Here is a 22,300-nt window from a genome sequence, read left to right as displayed (position 1 = left end):
ATGAGACTTGACAGGGTAAATGCATAAAGGCTGTTTCCCCTTGTGGGAGAGTCTACCACTTGAGGCCATTACCTCAGAGTAAAGTGTTGCACATTTCAGTTAGAGATGAGGAGGAACTATCATGTCTTTCCAAGGATAGTGAATCTGTAGAATCCTTTACCACAGAGTGCTTTGGGGGTTGGATCATTACATATATTCAAGGCTGAGATAAACAGAATTTTAATCAGTAAGGGAATCACAGGTTAAAGGGAAAAGGCAGGAGAGTGGAGTTGAGGATTATCAGATCAGTCATGACCTCATTGAATGATGGAGCAGATTCGATGGGCTGAATGGTCCACCTCAGCTCCTCTGTCTTATGCGTCATAAGTGATCCAACAGTTAGATTAACTCCAGAGTTGAGTCCCATCTTATGCCAAGATGCATTGTGAGACTTGTTACCATGATTGATAGTGCAAAGAATATCTAGAATGGTGTCTACCTGAAACAGTGGATTTATGAGGAATTCAATAAATAGAAGCAAAATGTATTTAAATGTTTTGAAATAACTAAACTCAAAAACTTCCAAAACCCTGGTCAGGAGCAAACCTTTCCATATATATGTGTGTGCAGCCTTAGAGAATTTTATTTTGGTTCATGTGGGTCACCAAACCCTTGTCTTCCCTGTCCTAGAACAATTCAATACAAGGCCAAAGTCCATTGACTATCTTCACCCAATGAAAGTATTTGGTGGTTTGTTTCTAAGCAATTTTCAGCTTCAGTCCTCCTTTGAGTGCAACCTATGGGCAGTGTGTGTTGATTACTGCAGCCTGCTGGTGGGAGATCATCCCCATCTTACACTGCACTAGGCACTGAGTCACCTTTCGGGTGGAGAAGGTGATTGAGGGAGAGAGTCGCTGATGGTGGAAAATGAGAAGTGTACTGGGATTTTATTCTAGGTCCAGAAAATCATGTCTGTTTCTCCTTTTGAACAAAGAAACTGTGAATAGTTTGGGCCTTTTCTTGCCTCTGGCTCCAGTTCCTCCATTAAGACCCTTCAGTCAAGCTGATCATATTGTTGTAAAATTTGCCCATGGGGGATGTGGATGTTGCTAGCTGGGCCTGCATCTGTAGCCCATCCATAGTTGCCCTTGAGAAGGTGGTAGTGAGCTGTCTTTTTGAACCACTGCAGTCCATTTGCTGTAGGTAGACCTACAATGCCCTGAGGGAGGGAGTTACAACATATTGACTGCTTTACCCTTTGACCTCCCCCATTCACATCCTTGAGCACCTAAACTTTGTGAACGTCAGTGCAAAAACTGAGCTTTCATATTTGAACAGCCTAACCCCTGTTTCACTTGGAAGTCATGGAGAGCTAAAAGTTGACTCTCCAGTGCAGGTAAGGTAAATTGGCAATGCTAAATTGCCCATAGTGTCCAACGATGTGTAGGTTTGGTGCATTAGTCAGGGAAAATGTAGGGTAGGAGAATGGGTCTGGGTGCGTTAGGAGTTTTTATGATTCTATGATGATTCTATGACTCAGACTTATTGTGGCATTTACTGAGTTAGTTGGATAGCTGGTTTGTTATGCAGAGTGATAGCAGCAGTCATAGAGTCAATGCCTGCACTGCCTACAGTTACAGTGAAAGATTCTTGAAATAACTGCAAACAGGCCGGAATCCTGTCACCAAGTCACCCTGTATTTACAAGTGTACAGTACATGGACTCTGACCAGTAGCCAATCCCTAAAACTGAGGATACCTTCTGAATATCCTATTTATATCTGTCAGCCAGGGCTCCCTGATTGGCCTAGGTAAACAATCCCAATGAAGTATCTTATTGTCAATGAGATCTACCTGACCCTCAATCCAACTACTACAATCCTCTTTCTCAATCTGGCCTATTGCCTGACCCACAGATTAAACTTGCCACCAGTCATTTACCTCTCAGGAGAGAGTGAGACTATGATGGTCTTATCTTTTATATTATCAGTGTTAGACATGCAGGTCTCCAAAGAATTAAACATCACAGCTATAGTGTTGATTGAAATCACCTGATGTTCAATAGATTTTGTACCTAAGAGCTGCATTTTCCAATATCGAGGGCTTGGCTACAGGACAGGGATAGCGTCCAGAAGGGAAACATGGAAACTGTTGTTTGTGCTCAACAATGGACTTTTAATAAAAGTCTTTTGCTTCCTAATTCTGCATCGGTCTGTAAAATATCCTTGCCCTTGTGGGACTGTTCAGGAACCAGAGAGAGCACTGTGCAAAACACAGAGCTCCTGTGGTCATGTTGTGCCAGAAAGATGGGCAACCACAAGTTGTATTATACCCCTCAGACCCTCCCTAAGTCATACGGAATTGATGCCTATTCATTGCATAAGTTTCAATTTTGGGTTTACCACGAGGTGATTTCAAGTGATTTAAATAATTCTGTTGAGGATTTTTAAATTTTCCATCAAACGTAAAAGTGGTATATGTTTGAACAAGGGAGGTGGGAGCGACTACCTTAAAACAACTGAAGTATGTAATAAGATAGAGGATTATACTTAGAACCCACTGAGTTTATAACTGATCCTGAATTTTTATTTTACAGGGTGTAATGCAGGATGTACAGATTCTCCTGATCCCACAGGGACATATTACTCAATGCCCTGACCTCAATCGAAGTATGTTTCCTGATTATATTAATGATGTCTACATATATACATGTGTGTGAAATAAAATGTGAAAATACTTTGATGAAAAGTTCATCAGACTTTAGGCCACCCTCCTGGCCAATCTATTGCTTAACTATTAATTGCATGGCTTATAAAAAAGGGATGCCAAATGATTCAAAAGGCTATTTGGCAATAGTGTTCTCTTTAGTGTGTTAGGATAAATACTACATCTCATAAATCCTGTTTATTTGTGGTTGGGAGGATTCAGTATACCAAATGTTATCTCAGAAAAGCAGGTACACTGTGAATCAGAACATGCTGTGTGAACATAAAATCTGAAATAGTGCTGGAAATGCTCAGCAGTGTCTGTAGAGAGAGAAACAGAGCCCTCGGCCTTTGCACTTGAATTCACGGTTTCCGTACGGGGAGGAAGCAGGCTATTCGACCCATCGGGTCCTCATCCCACTTTATCCCTGTAACCTTGCATATCCCATGGCTAACCCATCTAGCCTGCACATCCCTGGACTCCATCAGCAATTTAGCACGACCAATCCACTCTAACCTGCACATGTTGGACTGTGGGGAGAAACCAGAGCGAATCCACGCAGGAGCAGGGAAAATGCGCAAACTCCACACAGGCAGATGCCCGAGGGTGGAATCAAACTCAGGTCCCTGGTACTGTGAGGTAGCTGTGCTAACCACTGAGCCACCATGTTGCCCAGTTAATGGGACGAATACTGACTCTCCCATGAAAATAGGGTTGGAATTAGGAAGGGGGCTGAAAGATGGTAGGTGGTAGCACTGGGACTGCCTCGTGATACCTTCCTGCCACTGAAGGAATGTTTCCAGGGATGCAGATTGACTGCTGTACTGTGGAAGTGAGCAGTGAGTGAAGACGATGAATGCCCCACATTGGGGTGTTTCTGTGGCTCGCCCTATTATTTTGTGGCTGGAGGTGTGCCCACCCTCACCCGCCATGCCAGGAAGCTGCCAACTTAACAGCAGCCGGCTCCCCCGTTCTGTGACCTCATCACAGAATGATTGTGGTGCAGTAGGGGACAATTCATTCCATCATGTCTGAACTGAGTCCCTAAGCTTTTCAACTCAGTGTCAATCTCCTGCCTTTTCCCCAAAACCCTGCATAATGTTTCCATTTAATAAAAAAACATCCAATGCCCCTCTTGAATGCCTCAGCTGGATGTGCCTTCACTGGCCTTCTAAGCCATGCATTCCAGACACAAAATACACGCTGGGTGAGCGTTTTCTCTTACCTTGCATTTGCTTTTTTTGGCAAAATGCTTGAAATCTGTGTCTTTCAATTCTCAATCTGTTCAGGATCGGTTTCTAAACAGTTTTGTCCAAGCTCCTCATGATTTTGAAGATAGGTGAAAGTGAGGACTGCAGGTGCTGGAGATCAGAGTCAAGATTAGAGTGGTGCTGGAAAAGCACAGCAGGTCAGGCAGCATCCGAGGAGCAGGTAAATTGACATTTCAGTCAAAAGCCCTTCAGGGGTAAAATGTCTATCAAAGCTCCACTTCAGGCTCTTCTCCAGGGCTGCCATTCCTAGCATTAAGATGTGCAGGGTAACTTACATCCAATGCTTTGGGATAGGGTTTCCTCTGACCATAGTTACTGGTCTGATGCAGTACTGTCCAGCTCCCCCAATGGGGCTCCATAATTAGGAGATCAAACCTCCAGGAAAATTGTGTCAGCATCAAAGTACCAGCTTGGGACCCCCATTTGGTCCAGTTATTGGGGTCTTCAACTGGTGCAGCAAGGCCCAATCCATCATCTTGAGTCAACCATCTTCCATTGGAACATCAACATGGCTTCTCTCTCCAGAGATACTGTCTGATCTGCGGGAGAGTTTCCGGCATTTTGTTTACTAATTTCAGATTTGCAGCATCCACGGCATTTTGCTTCTGAGAAAGAAAGGCAAGATCATGCACTGGACAGAACTCTACGTCAGAGTTGCTCTCATCAGATAACCAGTCACAATTTGCCAGCTGATATTTCCTGTTCAAATACTGACCAACCTTTTGTATATTTCCATCACTTTTGCCTTTTTTAAAAGATTTCTAATAATCATGTTTTCTTTGTTTTTATCGTTGTGTCTTGACTTGCACATCACCGCTTTTAAAACTCAAATTCTATTGTTCCAGCGTGCCCTACATGCAGTGACTTCCATGGACTTGTGCAGAAGATTATGGAGCTCCAAGATATTTTAGCCAAGACATCAGCAAAGGTCATTTTAATGGACAGACTTTTCGATAATCAAATTGTCGAATAGAAGTGTGTTTCTTCTCTAGACATTCTGATCTGTTCCATGTTTCCTCTGTAAAGTAAACAAATGAAGCAGTCACTTTGCACACCACAAGAGACCCGAATTCAATTCCCGCCTCAGACGACTCTCTTGTGTGGAGTTTGCACATTCTCTGCGTGGGTTTCCTCCGGGTGCTCTGGTTTCCTCCCACAATCCAAAAATGTGCGGGTTAGATGAATTGGCCATGCTAAATTGCCCGTAGTGTTAGGTGAAGGGGTAAATGTAGGGGAACGGGTCTGGGTGGGTTGCGCTTCGGCGGGTCGGTGTGGACTTGTTGGGCAGAAGGGCCTGTTTCCACGCTGTAAGTAATCTAATCTAATCTAATCTTAATTCTCCAAACTGATGAACGGTCAGTTGATTTTTTTTTATTTGACAATATTAATGTAGGAAAAATATTGCTGAGGGTGTGGGAGAAATCTTTGCTCTCCACTAAAGCCATCAAATAGACTGAATCTTAGAGTGATGCAATAAACGCTGTAAACTCAGTAGTTCATTCAGAGAACATTATAAATTAAGAGCATCACAAAACATGTTCTGGATTTTGTAGTTTGCAGTACAGAAATTGTGGCTTCTTCTGAAATATGCTGAAGAAGTAACAATCTTAAGAGTTTCAATAATTTTCTGTTGAAGACCTCTTACAATATATGATGGAATGCTTACAGGATGGCTTTTTGGAACAGCTTGTCATGGAGCCCACAAGGGAGCAGGCTATTCTGGACCTAGTGCTATGTAATGAACCAGACTTTATAAAAGATCTTAAAGTAAGGGAACACTTAGGAAGCAGCAATTATAATATGGTGGCGTTCAGTCTGCAGTTTGATAGAGAGAAGGCAAAATTGGATGTAATGGTGTTACAGTTAAATAAAGGTAATTATGAGGGCATGAGAGAGGAACTGACAAAAATCGACTGGAAGCAGAGCCTAGCATGGAAGACAGTAGAGCAAAAATGGCAGGAGTTTGTGGGTATAATTGAGGACACTGTACAGAGGTTCATCGCCAAGAAAAGAAAGATTATCCAGGGAGGAATTAGACAGCTATGGCTGACAAAGGAAGTCAGGAAATGTATCAAAGAAAAAGAGAGATCCTATAAAGTGGCCAAGAGCAGTGGGAAATCAGGAGATTGGGAAGGCTATAAAAACAAACAGAGGATAACAAAGAGAGTAATAAGGAAGGAGAGGATCAAATATGAAGGTAGGCTAGCCAGTAATATTAGAAATGATAGTAAAAGTTTCTTTCAATACATAAGAAACAAATGACAGGCAAAAGTAGACATTGGGCCACTTCAAACTGATGCTGGAAGGCTAGTGATGGGAGATAAGGAAATGGCTGGAGAACTTAATAAGTACTTTATGTCAGTCTTCACAGTGGAAGACATGAGTAATATCCCAACAATTAAAGGGAGTCAGGGGCTGAGTTGAGTATGTTTGCCATTACAAAACAGATAGTGCTAGAAAAGCTAAAAGGTCTTAAAATTGACAAATCTCCTGGCCCTGATGGGCTACATCCTAGAGTTCTGAGGGAGGTGGCTGAGGAAATAGTGGAGGTGTTGGTTGATATCTTTCAAAAGTCACTGGAGTCAGGGAAAGTCCCGGATAATTGGAAGATCACTGTTGTAACCCCCTTGTTCAAGAAAGGATCAAGACAAAAATGGAAAAAGTTTAGGCCAATTAGCTTAACCTCGGTTGGTAAAATTCTAAAATCCATTGTTAAGGATGAAGTTTCTAAATTCTTGGAAGAGCAGGGTCGGATTAGAACAAGTCAACATGGATTTAGTAAGGGGAGGTCGTGCCTGACAAACCTGTTAGAATTCTTTGAAGAGGTGACAAGTAGGTTAGACCAGGGAAACCCAGTGGCTGTGGTCTATCTAGACTTCCAAAAGGCCTTTGATAAGGTGCCACATGGGAGGCTGCAAAGTAAGGTGAGGGCCCATGGTGTTCGAGGTGAGCTACTGGCATTGATTGAGGATTGGCTGTCTGACAGAAGGCAGAGAGTTGGGATAAAAGGTTCTTTTTCAGAATGGCTGCCGGTGACAAGTGGTATCCCGCAGGGTTCAGTGTTGGAGCCACAGCTATTCACGTTATATATTAATGATCTGGATGAAGGGACTGGGGGCATTCTAGCGAAGTTTGCCGATGATACGAAGTTAGGTGGACAGGCAGGTAGTACTGAGGAAGTGGGGAGGCTGCAGAAGGATCTAGACAGTTTGGGAGAGTGGTCCAGGAAATGGCTGATGGAATTCAATGTGAACAAATGTGAGGTCTTGCACTTTGGAAAAAAGAATACAAGCATGGACTACTTTCTAACCGGTGAGAAAATTCATAAAGCCAAAGTACAAAGGGATCTGGGAGTCGAGGATTCTCTAAAGGTAAACATGCAGGTTGAATCCGTGATTAAGAAAGCGAATGCAGTGTTGTCATTTATCTCAAGAGGGTTGGAATATAAAAGCAGCGATGTGCTACTGAGCCTTTATAAAGCTCTGGTTAGGCCCCATTTGGAGTACTGTGTCCAGTTTTGGTCCCCACACCTCAGGAGGGACATACTGGCACTGGAACATGTCCAGCGGAGATTCACACGGATGATCTCTGGAATGGCAGGTCTAACATATGAGGAATGGCTAAGGATCCTGGGATTGTATTCATTGGAGTTTAGACGGTTAAGGGGAGATCTAATAGAAACCTCCAAGATAATACATGGCTTGGAAAGGATGGACGCTAAGAAATTGTTTCCGTTAGGCGAGGAGACTAGGACCCGTGGGCACAGCCTTAGAATTAGAGGGGGTAAATTCAGAACAGAAATGCGGAGATATTTCTTCAGCCAGAGAGTGGTGGGCCTGTGGAATTCATTGCCGCAGAGTGCAGTGGAGGCCGGGACGCTAAATGGTTCAAGGCCGAGATTGATAAATTCTTGATGTCACAAGGAATTAAGGGCTACGGGGAGAATGCTGGTAAGTGGAGTTGAAGTGCTCATCAGCCATGATTGAATGGCGGAGTGGACTCGATGGGCCGAATGGCCTTACTTCCACTCCTGTGTCTTATGGTTTTATGGTCTTATCCTTCTCATCTCGATAAAATGTTGTTCTGAAGTGTGATTTGTTTTGTTTTAATTAGTTTAAATAAAGTTTAAGTTCTGTCCAAAATAAAGTTAAATATAAATTTCTATAAAGCTGATTTAAGACTCCTACTTCCCAAGTTGTTAGGTTTAAAGTGAAAAGTTGTTTTTGAGCAGAGTGGACCTGATGGCCAAAGAACCTGTTTAGATCTGTATGACTAGGATTTGGATCAGAAATAGGAAATGATCCCTTTAGGAGTGTTGGTTCAGTGCTGGTAGGTTTTTGTGCTTGCCATCAAGTGTATCAGTTAAATCATGAGAAGTTGGATTGATGTGTATAATTCTGGGTGAGGCTTGAGGTATCTTTTCACTATGGTCTCGGAATGTGGATGTTCAAAGTTTGGGAGAAGATTTGTAGCTCGGGTGCTCATTATTGTGGTTCTGTTCGCCGAGCTGGGAATTTGTGTTGCAGACGTTTCGTCCCCTGTCTAGGTGACATCCTCAGTGATTGAGAGCCTCCTGTGAAGCGCTTCTGTGATCTTTCCTCCGGCATTTGTAGTAGTTTGAATCTGCCGCTTCCGGTTGTCAATTCCAACTGTCCGCTACAGTGGACGGTATATTGGGTCCAGGTCGATGTGCTTATTGATTGAATCTGTGGATGAGTGCCATGCCTCTAGGAATTCCCTGGCTGTTCTCTGTTTGGCTTGTCCTATAATAGTAGTGGGACAACAGTTTTTTTATTGTTGCTGATTTGTGGCGATTTATTTTGTGAATACCTGTTTAGAAAGCCCTTCCCAGGAACGCATCCATGAGTCAGGTGGAAGTAGATCCCCATCAGCTGTAAGATAAACATTCACAACACAATTTTCTAATGTTTCAAATCTAAGCTGTAATACCCCTTTGAGCTGAGGTAATCAACAGCAAGATTATTATCATTAACAGAGATTTCATTGCATACACTTGTATTTGCACAATAAGGCTGTTTTTACTCAGTGTTAACTGTTTAAATGGCCTTGAATGTGTCAATTTTGAATGGATTTAATTTGATGAGACTTTATCTTTTACAAAAGTCCACTTATGGGATTTGGGTGTCTCTGGCTGGGGCAATATTTATAGCTCCATCCCTAATTGCCCAGAGGGCAGTTAAGAGTCAACCACATTATTGTCAGCCAGACCAGAAGAGGGTGGCAGATTTCTGTCCCTAAAGGATATTTGTAAACCAAATGGGTTTTATTTCATGAACATCATTCAATCCTTAAATTCCAGATTTTTTCTATGGCAGGACTGAACTCAAGTCCCTAGAGCAACACCTGGACCTATAGCTGAACAGATTGGCGATAATACCACTGAGCATTTTCAACGATAATACCACTGACCTCAGATCACAGATTACATACAAAAACCTCCCTCCGAGCAGTCACAGTATGTTCTAGTCTTCAAGCACTCAGGTACTTATAGATAAAGGTTTTGTAAGATTATACTGACTGTATATAAACTGTGAAATGTTCACACAGCTATCTTACGCTGAGGAGAAGATGAACACTTTGGATCATTGTTACTGTGAGAAGAGCTGTAAGGTGAAAGACCTGGTCTACAGAGAATCACAGTATTGGGCTGAAGGCTGCAGGAACTGCACATGCAAGGTACCCTTAACACTGCCTCTTTCACAGCATCTAGCTAACTGCAAGCTAACTCTCCCCTTATTTTAACTTTTTCTAGTTACCACGGTTTCCAAACAACTGATGGAGAATTGTTTTGATTGCTTTGGGAGGTGAAATTAAAAACAGCACGGGAAATATTAAATATGTTGGGTGTGGGGAATATCTCCTCTCTCCCCCCGAACCCATTCATAATTTCAATGTGTCACAAAAAAAAGGCCATTGCACTGCACCTTTGAGTTTGAAAATACCTCAGGATGTATGAGAGTGAAAGCATAGACAACCCACTGAAGGATTGGACAGGAATTCACGGGGAATATTTTGGAGAAATCTTATTCAAAAAGTTGGAGCTTTCAAAGATCAAAGTGGAAAGATTGTAGAGGTTTGCTGAGCGCATTTTTGTGTGTGTTAATTCAAACAACACTTAAGGTGGGTGCTGGAGGGATAGGAGAAGGGATGTAAGCTGCAAAAGGATGGATCAACGTCATCCAGTGAGTTCTGAACTTAACCAGAGGTGGCTGGATTTTCAGTGGTTCAAGACAGTAGGTCAACAATTTGGAAACAGGAGAAAATTCTCAATAACGCCATGCCATTTTGAAGAAGGATTAGCAGTAAGAATGGTTGGACACTGTGGCAGTGACCAATTAAACTCCTTAAAAGCAGGGCTACTTGAACTGTGAATGATGATCCCCAGCGAGGATGGCATGATGGGATTTAATGGCGCAAGCCACAAGACAGTCATAGCTGCTGTGAAGCTTGGACTGAGCATTCATAGCCCTCTCAGTTCTTGAGTTTTTCTTCTATTGGTGATTGTGAACCTGATGGACAGATTGTTGGAGCCAGATTGCTGTTGCATTTAATGCCCTTTAAGAAGATAGACACTTCGTCTTTTGAATAAAACCATGTAGACCATTGCTGGTCCAAACCCCTTCTTCTGCTGACGGTGCTAACTTTATGACCCCTCTCAGGATTTAAAATATAACCCCCCCCACCCCGTGTGGGGTCACAGGAGGTCTGTGACATTAAAATGGGGGTCACACTTGGGGCACATGGCATTCATGACTTAATTAAGGGTTTGACCCTGATGCTGACCAGACTTTTCCATGTGTACATGGGTTCCCATGAAATGCTATCCCTGAAAGAGTCTCAGTCCCTTTCTGCAGCAGGGAGTGGCATGACATCTGAGCCAGAGGTTTCAAAATATTTGCAGGCCTCCCCTCTGAGTGTAGGTAGAATCGAGTGCCTATCATCATGGCAGATCTTCTCCTGATTTTGGAAACCGGTGACCCATTTAGCTTCGTGAATATACTGCCGTGTGCCCAGTGATCAGGGTGGCTTGGCACTTGTGCCACTCTGTGGATTTTAACAGTACCTACAAAGTCACAGTTGAAGGATACAGGTAGGCTTTTTGGAACTGAGGTAAGGACAAATATCTGCACCCAGGAGTGGAATGCCCGTGGAACTCACTACCACAGGAAGCGGTTGAGGCCAAAACATTGAATGTTCTCAAGAAGGAGTTAGAAATAGTTCTTGGGACTGACACAGTCAAAGGGTATTGGGCGAGAAAGCAGGGATAGGGGACTGAGTTGGATAATCAGCCATGATTATATTGAATGGTGGAGCAGGCTGGAAGGGCCAGATGGCCTACTCCTGCTCCTATTTTTCACGTTTCTGTGGCTTACCCACAGGTGCAACAAGAAGAAACAGAAGTTAAATGTTTGGAATCATTTTGAATAGTCATCTCTGGATTGCCATCATTGCAGTACATGTATCTGAGAGAAGGTTCCCATTAATCAGCTTTTGGGGATTGAATTTGATTTCTGATAAGACAGTCACCTGTTCTGAGTTTGGGGTAGTCACATGACCATCCACATTGTTAACTTGGCTGCATCAGATTAGTAATTATCAAATGGAACTCTCTACATTTAAAGTGAAGTGGCCAGCTATTGACACCTTAGACCTCTGGTGCTGAATTCTCTTTCCTCAATCCAAAATGGCATACCCCGCATCCTTAGACAGTGGCCCTTGGCTCTGGATTCCACAGTCATTGGGAACATTCTTTCTGCATTTACCTTGTCCAATTCTTGTAGGATCTTATAGGGTACTCTTAAAAAATCTCAGCATTCTTGATGTTTTGTCTGACCAATGTCCGTGCAAGGGCTAGAGGAAAAGGATGAAGATTTTAGGTTCGTTGTGTATGTATGTTGGCAAGCATAACAACCAGTGAATGGGTGGAAATGGTTTGAGCATCTAAAATGGTGACATTATACGAAATGTAAAAGGCAAAGGGCTTACAAGGGCAGTGGGGACATCAAGCCCAGATGAGATAATGTTATAGAATGGGCTTTAGGAGTAATGAGTGTGAGGAACATTCTTATGTTGGAAACTAATTCAATAAAGACATAAAACCAAGGTCCCGAGCCTTTTTCTTAAGGATGAGGACTACCAGTAGGATTCAGCAATATGGGTAATCCATTCTGGGAACTGATAAGAATGCAGTGAATTTATTTAACAACAGAAATAGCTCCAGGTCAGTCCAGGAACCATTTTAACAACGTCCTTTCATAAATGCACCTGATCACATTGGCCAGTTCTGCAGGTGAAACCAACTGCAAGAGACATTTATTCGAAACCATTGTTAAAATTCACAGAAACTCAACATCTGCTGAATGTATTCTCATTTAAATTCCATGGCTGATTTCATAACATGGATTGTAAAAATGTGACTGCTCAGAAGGAGACCCTTCAGTTATCAGGTTCATGCTAGCATTCTGTAAGAGTAATCTAGATGGTGCCACTTCTCTGTCCTTATCCAACACCCTTGCAATGAGTTTTCAGTTGAACTGTGTTAATAAAAGCAATGAAATTTAATGGAGCCTTTAGAACCCTGCGAGTGGGGATTTTAGCAACATCAATTAAATATTGTATGCAATGAATGGCGAAAAGCTACCTGACTCCTAATTTTAAGTAGACATTGGAGTTATGGATATTTTCTGAGTAATCTGTTCAGAAGCATTATTACACACCTCCAGACTTAAACATAGGTCACCTAGTTCAGAGGTAGGGAAGCTACCAATGCACCACAAAACCCTCTAATATTGACACCAATTGACCAGCAGGCCAGTCATCAACTAAAGGTTGGGCCAAAATTGTTACTTATTTTGTGGTAATTTTTATTATCACTTTATTCCCACTTTGATTACAAAACAATTCAGCATCTCGAAACTTTACTCAAAATTTCCACCGTAACCTTCATGTAATTTTAGTGAGAGCACAATTTGCACTGGAAATGGGTGCTTTGAATTTCGCCAAAGTTAAAGCAATGGAATAAGTATCTTTTACTTCCTGATCATGAAATGCAAAGTTTACTGTCAAATAGACAGTGTTATTTGAGATATAAAATGATCCCTCTTCCTTTCTTATCATGTTAAGTGAGAAAGAAATTATATTCAGAAGAGATGTCGTACAATTGTTTTGTTGTCAGTGTGATTTTCAGCCAGGCGCAGATTAATTTGCAATATTACCAATTTAAGAACTCAACACCCAAGTGATACATAGAACACTTGGTCTGAATGAATTGGCCATGGTTCATTATCCCCGTTAATAATGCATTGATGTTGACATATAATGAAGAGAGTCTTTAAATAACATGACATTGTTTTCTTCAGAATGGAACAGTCCAATGCAAGAGAATGATGTGCCCCACTGAGATTTGTCCTCCAGGTAACGCTCCAGTCTACACGGAAGGAAAATGTTGCAAGGAATGCCAACGTAAGTAAAATATGACTTTAATTGGTACTTTAAATGATATTACAAGTCACTATAATTCAGTGAAGGGATGAAACTCAAGATGTTAGAACAATTTAAGCTTTCCATCATTACGAATCCTCACTTTTGTTTTAAATTTTTGACCCAATCAATAAATCAAAGTTCAAGCCAGCTGACAATACCACTTCGTAAACAGCAACTCTGTGGTACACAACAGCTGGAGCCTTATTTTTCTTGTGGCTCACTAGAGAATTGTATAGTTTCCACTCTCTGCCATTCCTCAAGTTGAGCTATTTGTGAGCTGAGGATGTTATTGTACCAATGAACATTCAATGGTCCAGAGGAGCAGTGAAAAAGTGTAACATGGTTTTCTAACACAGTACTGCAACCCTTATTATTTCTAATGATTATAAATGTGTACATTGTCTTTGATAGAATCTGGCCAAAGTCTAACATCAAAGTTTCTGTGAGACCAGAAAAATCCCTTCTACTTTCTGTGTTTCATCTGTCTTCCCTGTTTCTTGAGTTACATGAAGAACACTAATGTACACCCTCCTTCCTTCTGTGCTTCATTTCTCATCCCAAAGTTACTTTCTGGGAGTACTGGCAGAGCTCTTGCCCATTGTCTGTCTGCATAGAGATTGTTCAGCTATTTCTACATTCCTTAACCCTCTTCTTGTGGCACCATTACAAATATTGGAGAAATCAGGGGACTAATGGAAGGCACTTTACAGAACTATGAATGGAGGTATTCCTGTGGGACTGAATATGGCAGTACCTATTCGAGATCAGTTGAAAATCACCATCAGAGGTAGATAAAAATATTTCAGCCCAGAGCAGTGCAAATCTGGTCAGGAACAAGGCTGCACCGAAATCAGAGAAACCGGTAAAAACAATAGGTGGGTCAAAGCAACAGTGAGGGACAGGCAATAAGCTGATCAAAAGTTACTTTAAAAGTTAAGCAATTCACCAGCAGATCAGACACACCACAAGTGAGTCCTGTGGCATAGTCAACAGCAAAGGCATCATCTTGATATCCCAATAAATTTGGGAATTTTGGAAGCCATATTTTGCCAGTGGGAATAAAGAGCAGACACTGAAAAACACACTTGTTTATTGAATACTAAAAACACATTCTGCCTTTACGCTGAGCCTTTCACAGCTCTAGATCCTAAAGTGATTTACAGAGAACAAAGTAAGTTAAGTCACTGTTGTAATGTAGGAAATGCAACAACAACTTTGCACACGGCAAGATCCGAAGAAACCCTAACTCTGAGGTAATATGTGCTAGTGATATTAGCTGAGAGATCAAAGTCAGCTGAGACCTTTCTACCCAGATCTTTGCAGTCATGCCATGGGACCTTTTACTGCTCTTTCACTTGAAAAGTGAGTGTGAGCACTGCAAGGGTTACCTCAAATCTCAAACCTCAAGTCTTCTCCAATTTCCATGTTGTTAATCTGACATCTTGGTGACTCTGTAATGTGTTTTAGGAACTGCCAGATTAAGGTTTCAATTCCATGATCCACTGCAAGACATTTTCTTTTACACACAAGTAAAATTTTTCATCTGACTGTGAACCCATCATGCTGACAGTTACGAATATCCAGAACCGATTCCCTGAATCTTCACTGACAGTGTTCCGTGATTAAACAGCATGCAGTAGTGGGAAAAAAAGTTAAAGGAATAAAACTTCAACAAAGGATGCAGACTTTGCTCTACAAGCAGAATTGTTGGCAGTGTCCTTAGATACAGATTTTAATCAAAGTAATTAGAATTTATCTATCACTCTTGCAGCTGTAATACTCAATTCACTCTCATTCTGATACACACACCATGACTTGACATCCGGTATCACCTGCTATTGTTGGAATAATATTGAAGCCAAGGAATGTATCAACGCAATCTGCAGACTGCACTTCTGCCGAAATAGATTGGGGTGGCCTAGCAATCAACCTTTAGGTTCAGTTTGCCTCCTGGTTGACATTGTGTTATTTCATAATTTGCAGGTACTTGTGAAAATGACATAAATCATTTTTACAGCTCTAACTTGAGTGCAATCATGAGTGAAAAGTATGCCCATAGTAACCTTGTCTTTTATTGAAGCTGTTTAACTGTCTTCTGTGCTTCATGGGGACATTTGTTTTGTTTCTGGTGACTATTTTGTTTTGTTAATAAATCTCTATGTTACAGTAATAGTGCACTGACTATTAAAAAAATGCTTACAAACATATGGCTTCAGATATGTTGCACTGAATTATACTTGCATTGCATACATCTCAATATCTACATCCTGACCAGATACGCACTGTCCTGGGCTGAAGTCTTTTTCGCCACCTCCTATGGCACTCATGGTGATTTCCAACCTCACCACTGTCATTTTTGCTGCCTACAATTGACTTGGCTGTATTGCTACCCTCACAAAAATACCTTCATCAATATTTCTATAAAGCACTTTGGGGTAGTTCTCTGATAAGAGGAGACCCTAAGTTTAGGGAGAGTAGAAATGGCAGAACAATCCCTATGTAGAGAGACAATGGACTATAGTCATTAGTACTTCTGAGAGTTACTTCTGAGCACAGAAGGCAGGAGAGTCCATACCTTGGTACTCCTCAAGTAACTCATGATATAAGGAGATGCAATCTCTTCTCCCATAAAGTTCAATGTTTTGAATATTTGGGAAGGTTATCCAATATTAATCTTTGTACCCAAAGTACCTACATTGTCATTTTTTCTGGAGTTGAGGCAGTATACCATCCTCAAACCCCATTTCCTGTGTATCACCCTGCTGCAAAGAAGTAAAATTATATCAACATTCCACTTTGCTACTCTAAAAACAAAGAATTCACCTGTCACTAATGTCAACATTATTAAGGATTCCTCCAGCCAACTCTTCCAGTTCAAAATGGACGCAGGTGATTTTCTCAAGTGCACTCTTGATACGGCACATAAACCTCTGCAGAAATCCCTGTTTAAATGCACATGCAGGGTTTCTGCTGAAATGACAGCTGTGGAAATCCCAGAGGTAATTTGCTGGCATATGAGTCTTGAGTGACTTCAAGAACAGCAGGGAAAATGGACTCTTTAAACTTGAAACTCTGCATGTAGCTGACTTATGGTTCTTTCACAGCAAAAGTGAATTGCTGAAGACTGAAATGATTAAAGAAGCAGTAATTTGTTAGAGAGTGTTTACTGCCTTCAGCAACAACCTAATTTTCATATCAGGATGATAGAATGGTACCTTGTGTCCACTCTGAGACCTCATCGCCAAATTCTTAAAATAGAAATGATCAAATGCTTCCATTTGACTTAGAAATGTAGCCCTCCTTTTGTGCTTAAATTTCAAGCTTTTAAGTGTCTTTTATCTCCAGTCGGAGCCAGTGCAGGGATAATGGGCTGAATGGCCTCCTCCTACACCAGAACAATTTGGTGATCCTGTGAATGGAGTTGCTCATTTTAATGAGGAGCCGAGGCATGCTAATGAAACGAAGGTCAGCATGGTGGCTCAGTGGGGGTTAGCATTGCAGCCTCACAGCAGCCTGAGGCGACTGGACTTCAAGAAGGTCTTTGCCAAGATGCTGCACACCAGGTTACTGAGTAAGATAAAGGCCCATGATGTTAGAGGCAAGGTGCTAGCATGGATAGAGGCCTGGCTGTCTGGCAGAAAACAGACAGTGGGGATAAAAGGGTCTTTCCCAGGATGGCAGCTGGTGACAAGTGGTGTTCCGCAAGGCTCAGTGTTGGGACCACAACATTTCACTTTGTGCGTTAACGATCTGAATAAAGGAACTGAGGGCATTTTGGCTGAGTTTGTAGATGATACAAAGATAAGTAGAAGGACAGTTAACATTGAGGAGGCAGGGAGGCTGCAGAAGGATTTGTACAGGTTAGAGAGTGGGCAAAGAACTGACAGATAGAGTACAACATGGGAACGTGTGAGGTCATGCACTTTGGTCGGAGGAATAGAGACCTGGACTATTTTCTAAATGGGGAGAAAATTCAGAGATCTGAAGTGCAAAGAGACGTAGGAGTTCTCGTGTCTCAAGGTAAACTTGCAGGTTGAGTCAGTTAGGAAGGCAAATGCAATGATGGCATTTATTTTGAGAGGATTTGAATATAAAAACAGGGATGTATGTCTGAGGCTCTATAAGGCTCTGGTCAGACCACATTTGGAATATTGTGTGCAGTTCTGGACCCAATATCTCAGGAAGGATGTACTGGCCCTGGAGCATGTTCAGAGGAGGTTCCTGAGAATGGTCCTAGGAATGAAAGGTTTAACATATGAGGAACGTTTGAAGACTCTGGGTCTATACCCGATGGAGTTTAGAAGGATGAGGGAGGATCTAATTGAAACTTACAGAATACTGAATGGTCTGGACAGAGTGGATGTTGGAAAGATGTTTCCATTGGTAGGAGAGACTAGGACCCAGGGGCACAGCCTTAGAGTAAAGCAAAGACCTTTTAGAATGGAGATAAGGAGAAACTTCTTCAGCCAGAGAGTGGGGAATCTATGGAATGCATTTCCATAGAAGGCTGTGGAGACTGGGTTACTGAGTATATTTAAGACTGAGATAGATAGGTTCAAGTATCAAGGAGATCAAGGGTTACAGGGAGAATGGAGGAGAATGGGGTTGAGAAACATATTAGCCATGATTAATTGGTGAGCTGAATGGCCTAATTTCTGCTCCTATGTCTTATGCTTTGATGGTCATATTGACTATGTGGAGTTTACACATTCTCTCCGTGTCTGTGGGGGTTTCTTCCAGGTGCTCTAGTTTCCTCCCGTAGTCCAAAGATGTGCAGGTTAGGTGGATTGGCCATGGGAAATATAGGGATACAGGGATAGCATGGAAGGGTTTGCCTGGATGGGGCACTCTTTGGAGGGTTGGTGTGGATTCAATGGGCTGAATGGCCTGCTTCCACACTGCAGGGATTCTACTTTAAAATAAGGTTGTGGTGTATAGTGTTCGTATGCGCTGTTCAACCTTCTGTGGCATTGCTCAGTTATTGGGAAACAATGGGGCAGAGTTTATCTTTTGGTGCAAATTGGCCAATTGGAGGATTGTTGGGAGGAAGTGAGGACAGCAGATGCTGGAGAGTCAGAGTCGAAAGGTGTGGTACTGGAAAAGCACAGGTGGTCAGGCAGCATCCGAGGAGCAGGAGAGTCGGTGTTTCAGGCATGAGCCCTCCATCTGGATGGTATTTACTCTGAGTGCCTGGTCTCAGCGTTGTGAGGGCTGAGCCTTTTTGAGGAGAGAATGGTCGATGTTTGAAGCAATTGGGAACAGTTTGCATTGAGTCATCTCTCTGATACAGCCCCCCTGGTTGGGAAGGGCATGATGCTGACTGGTTGGTCCTAAGGTAATCACAGGAAGGAAGGTGATCCCAGTGGAGCAGCAGGCCAGAGTAATTCAGAAGCATTCCTGCTCTATCTGGCTTCAGAAAAACCAGATTGGCATAGAAGGTAACCGTCAATTTTTGTTCACCCTTCATGGTAATTGGTTAGGGCCTGTTAATGTCATGAATGAAGAGGCATTTGTGGAACCCACATTCCATCCACTTGTATCTCCAAATTGTAATTGGGGTCCAATTCTAGTACAGACATTATGGACCAAATGGCTTCCTTCTGAACATTAGCATTTACAGTCGTAGAGTCACAGAGATGTTCAGCATGGTAACAGACCCTTCTGTCCAGCTCATCCATGCCAACCAGATATCCTAAACTAATCTTGTGCCATTTGCCAGCATTTGACCCATGTCCCTCTAAACCCTTCCTATTCATAGGCCCATCCAGATGCCTTTTAAGTGCTGTAATTGTACCAGTCTCCACCACTTCCTCTGGCAGCTCATTCCATACACACACCACCCTCTATGTGAAGAAGTTGCCCCTTTTATACCTTTCCCCACTCACCCTGAACCTATGCCTTCATATTCTGGACTCCCCCACCCCAGGGAAAAAGACCTTGTCTTCCATGATTCCATGCTACATTTGATGAAAATGGTATTTGCAAGTTATGAGACCTTTTGCTTGAAATCAGCAAATACTGTGATCACTTTGCTAAAGAGCCCTACAAAGGGACCAGTGCCAGAAAGCCAGTGAGTGTGAGGCAGTGAGCTATCCAATGTAAACCCCATTTGCAGAGGGTGAAGAGAGCTGAAATTGTTTTAATAGGACTGAAGGAAGCAAAAAGGTTACGTTTGTATCCAGCAAGTGTCCCAGCTTCAGCTTTCCAGGTTTCCACAAAAACATAGGCAATCAGAAAGGCTATTGGAATGTTGGGCCTTATTTCAAGGCGATTGTAGTATAACAAAGAGGGGCATCTTACTGCAACTATACAAGGTGCTGGGGAGTACTGTGAGCAGTTTTAGTCCCCTTATTTAAGAAAATATATAATTTCATTGAGTTCAGAGAGGGTTCACCTGGATGATCCCCGATATGGAGGGATTGTCTTATGAACAGAGGTTAATCAGGTTGGGACTCTACTCACTGGGGTTTAGAAGAATGAGAGGTGATCTCATTGAAGTGTACAGGATTCTTCCAATATCACAAACCTGACTGCCTTGGTCAACCCACCTTCTCAGCCTGCTCCTGCCCCATCAAATGTATCTTCACATACACTGACACCGTCCTGTCCCCCTAGGTCCAGGAACTCTCCACATACATTCAAGACACCACCCACACCCTCCACCTCCTCCATGACTTTCAGTTCCCCAGCCCCAGTGCCTCATCTTCACCATGGACATCCAGTCGCTATACACATCCATCAACCATGACGAAGGCCTCCAAGCCCTCCGTTACTTTCCTCTCCAGCTGACCCAACCAGTACCCTTCCACTGACACACTCAGTCGATTGGCTGAACTGGTCCTCACCATCAACAATTTCTCCTTCAAATCCTCCCACTTCCTCCAGACCAAAAGGGTAGCATGAGCACCAGCTATGCCTGACTCTTCATCGAGTACGTGAAATAGTCCATCTTCCATAGCTACACCAGCACCATTCCCCACCATTTCCTCTCTTACATCAATGACTGTATCAACGCCACCTCCTGTTCCCATGAGGAGGTTGAACAGTTCATTAACTTCACAAACACCTTCCGCCCTGATGTCAAGTTCACCTGCACCATCTTGGATACCTCCTTCCCCTTCTCCATTTCCGGCAACTGACTCAACACGGGCATCTACTTCAAACCAACCCACTCCCACAGCGACCTGAACTACTCCTGCTCCCACCCATCCTCCTGTAAAAATGCTGTCCCTTGCTCCAAATTCCTCTGCCTCCATCACATCTGCTCTCAGGAGGACCAATTCTACTATAAAACACACCAGATGGCCTCCTTCTTCAAGGACTTCAATTTCCCCTCCCACATGGTCAACAATGCCCTCCAGCACATCTCCTCCCCTTCCTGCACCTCTGCCCTTGAACCCTACCCCTCCCACCACAACAAGGATAGAAATCCCCTGGTCTTCACCTTCCACCCCATCAACCTCCATGTCCATTGCATCATTCTCCACCATTTCTGCTACCTACAAACAGACCCCACCACCAGAGGTATATTTCCCTTCTCATCCCTATCTGCATTCCGCAAAGATCCTTCCCTCCACGACTCCATTGTTAGGTCCATGCTCCCTACCAACACACCCTACACTCCCAGCACCTTCCGTTGCCACTACAAGTGATGTAGTGTGATGACCTATGCCCACACCTCCTCCCTCACTTCCATCTAACGCCCCAAAGGATCCTTCCACATCCGACAGAGATTTTCCTGCACATCCAAACACCTCATCTACTGTGTCCGTTGCTCTTGATGTGGTCTCCGCTATACTAGAACACTAGAACATAGAACATTACATGCAGTACAGGTTCTTTGGCCCTCAATGTTGTGCCAACCTGTGGAACCATTCTGAAGCCCACCTAACTAACACTATTCCATTCTCGTCCATATGCCTTTCCAATAACTATTTAAATGCTCTTAAAGTTGGCGAGTCTGCTACATTGGGGAGACAGGACACCAACCCATGGAATGTTTCAGGGAACATTTTTGGGGAACACACACCAAGCAACCCCACTGCCCTTTGGCCAACCACTTCAACTCCCCCTCCCACTCTGCCAGGGCATGCAACTCCTGGGCCTCCTCCGCTACCAAATTCTAGCCACCTAGTATCTGGAAGAAGAACGTCTCATCTTCCACCTTGGGACCCTCCAACCACACGGGATCAATGTCATTTCACCAGTTTCCTCATCTCCCCTCCTGAGTCCTTATCCCAGATTGAACCCTCCAACTTAGCACCACCCTCTTGAACTGTGCTACCTGTCCATCTTCCTTCACACCTATTAGCTCCACCCTCCGCTCCAACTTATCACTATCACACCTCCACCTTCATCTACCTATCACTTTCTCTGCTGCCTTCACCCCACCCCCAGCTTCATCTACCTATCACCTTCCCTGGTACCTTCATGGCATCCCCACCTGCATCTACCTATCACCTTCCCTGGTACCTTCATGGCATCCCCACCTGCATCTACCTATCACCTTCCCTGGTACCTTCACCCCTACCCCCCACCTGCATCTACCTAACACCTTCCCTGGTACCTTCACCCCCCCACCTGCATTTACCTATCACATTCCCAGTTACCTTGCCTGCAGCCCCAGCCCCCTCCCATTTATCTCTCAGCCCCCTTGGGCTACCCTCTCATTCTTGATGAAGAGCTTATGCTCAAAACATCGACTCTCCTCCTCCTCGGATGCTCCCTGACCAGCTGTGCTTTTCCAGCACCATACGTTTTGACTTCTTAAGGGGCTTGACAGGGTATATGCTGAGACAGTGTTCCCCATCATGGGACAGTCTTGGACAGAGGGTAGAGTCA

General features: G+C 43.1%; 1 protein-coding gene across 1 annotated transcript in view; it reads left to right on the top strand.

Moving 5' to 3' along the window:
* LOC132824618 (protein kinase C-binding protein NELL2-like) overlaps window positions 1-22,300 on the top strand; it is a 345,067-nt gene that overhangs the window by 67,056 nt on the left and 255,711 nt on the right. Inside the window, exons 6-9 of the mRNA XM_060839217.1 lie at window positions 2,575-2,647; window positions 4,801-4,883; window positions 9,524-9,652; window positions 13,336-13,438. Coding sequence (XP_060695200.1) covers window positions 2,575-2,647; window positions 4,801-4,883; window positions 9,524-9,652; window positions 13,336-13,438 — 388 coding nt within the window. The remainder of the gene's footprint in view (window positions 1-2,574; window positions 2,648-4,800; window positions 4,884-9,523; window positions 9,653-13,335; window positions 13,439-22,300) is intronic.

The sequence above is a fragment of the Hemiscyllium ocellatum genome, chromosome 19 (genome assembly GCF_020745735.1).
Source record: "Hemiscyllium ocellatum isolate sHemOce1 chromosome 19, sHemOce1.pat.X.cur, whole genome shotgun sequence".
Taxonomy (NCBI): Eukaryota; Metazoa; Chordata; class Chondrichthyes; order Orectolobiformes; family Hemiscylliidae; genus Hemiscyllium; species Hemiscyllium ocellatum.
The sequence above is the reverse complement of the archived record's forward strand: the minus strand, read 5'-3'. Positions and strand labels throughout refer to the sequence as shown.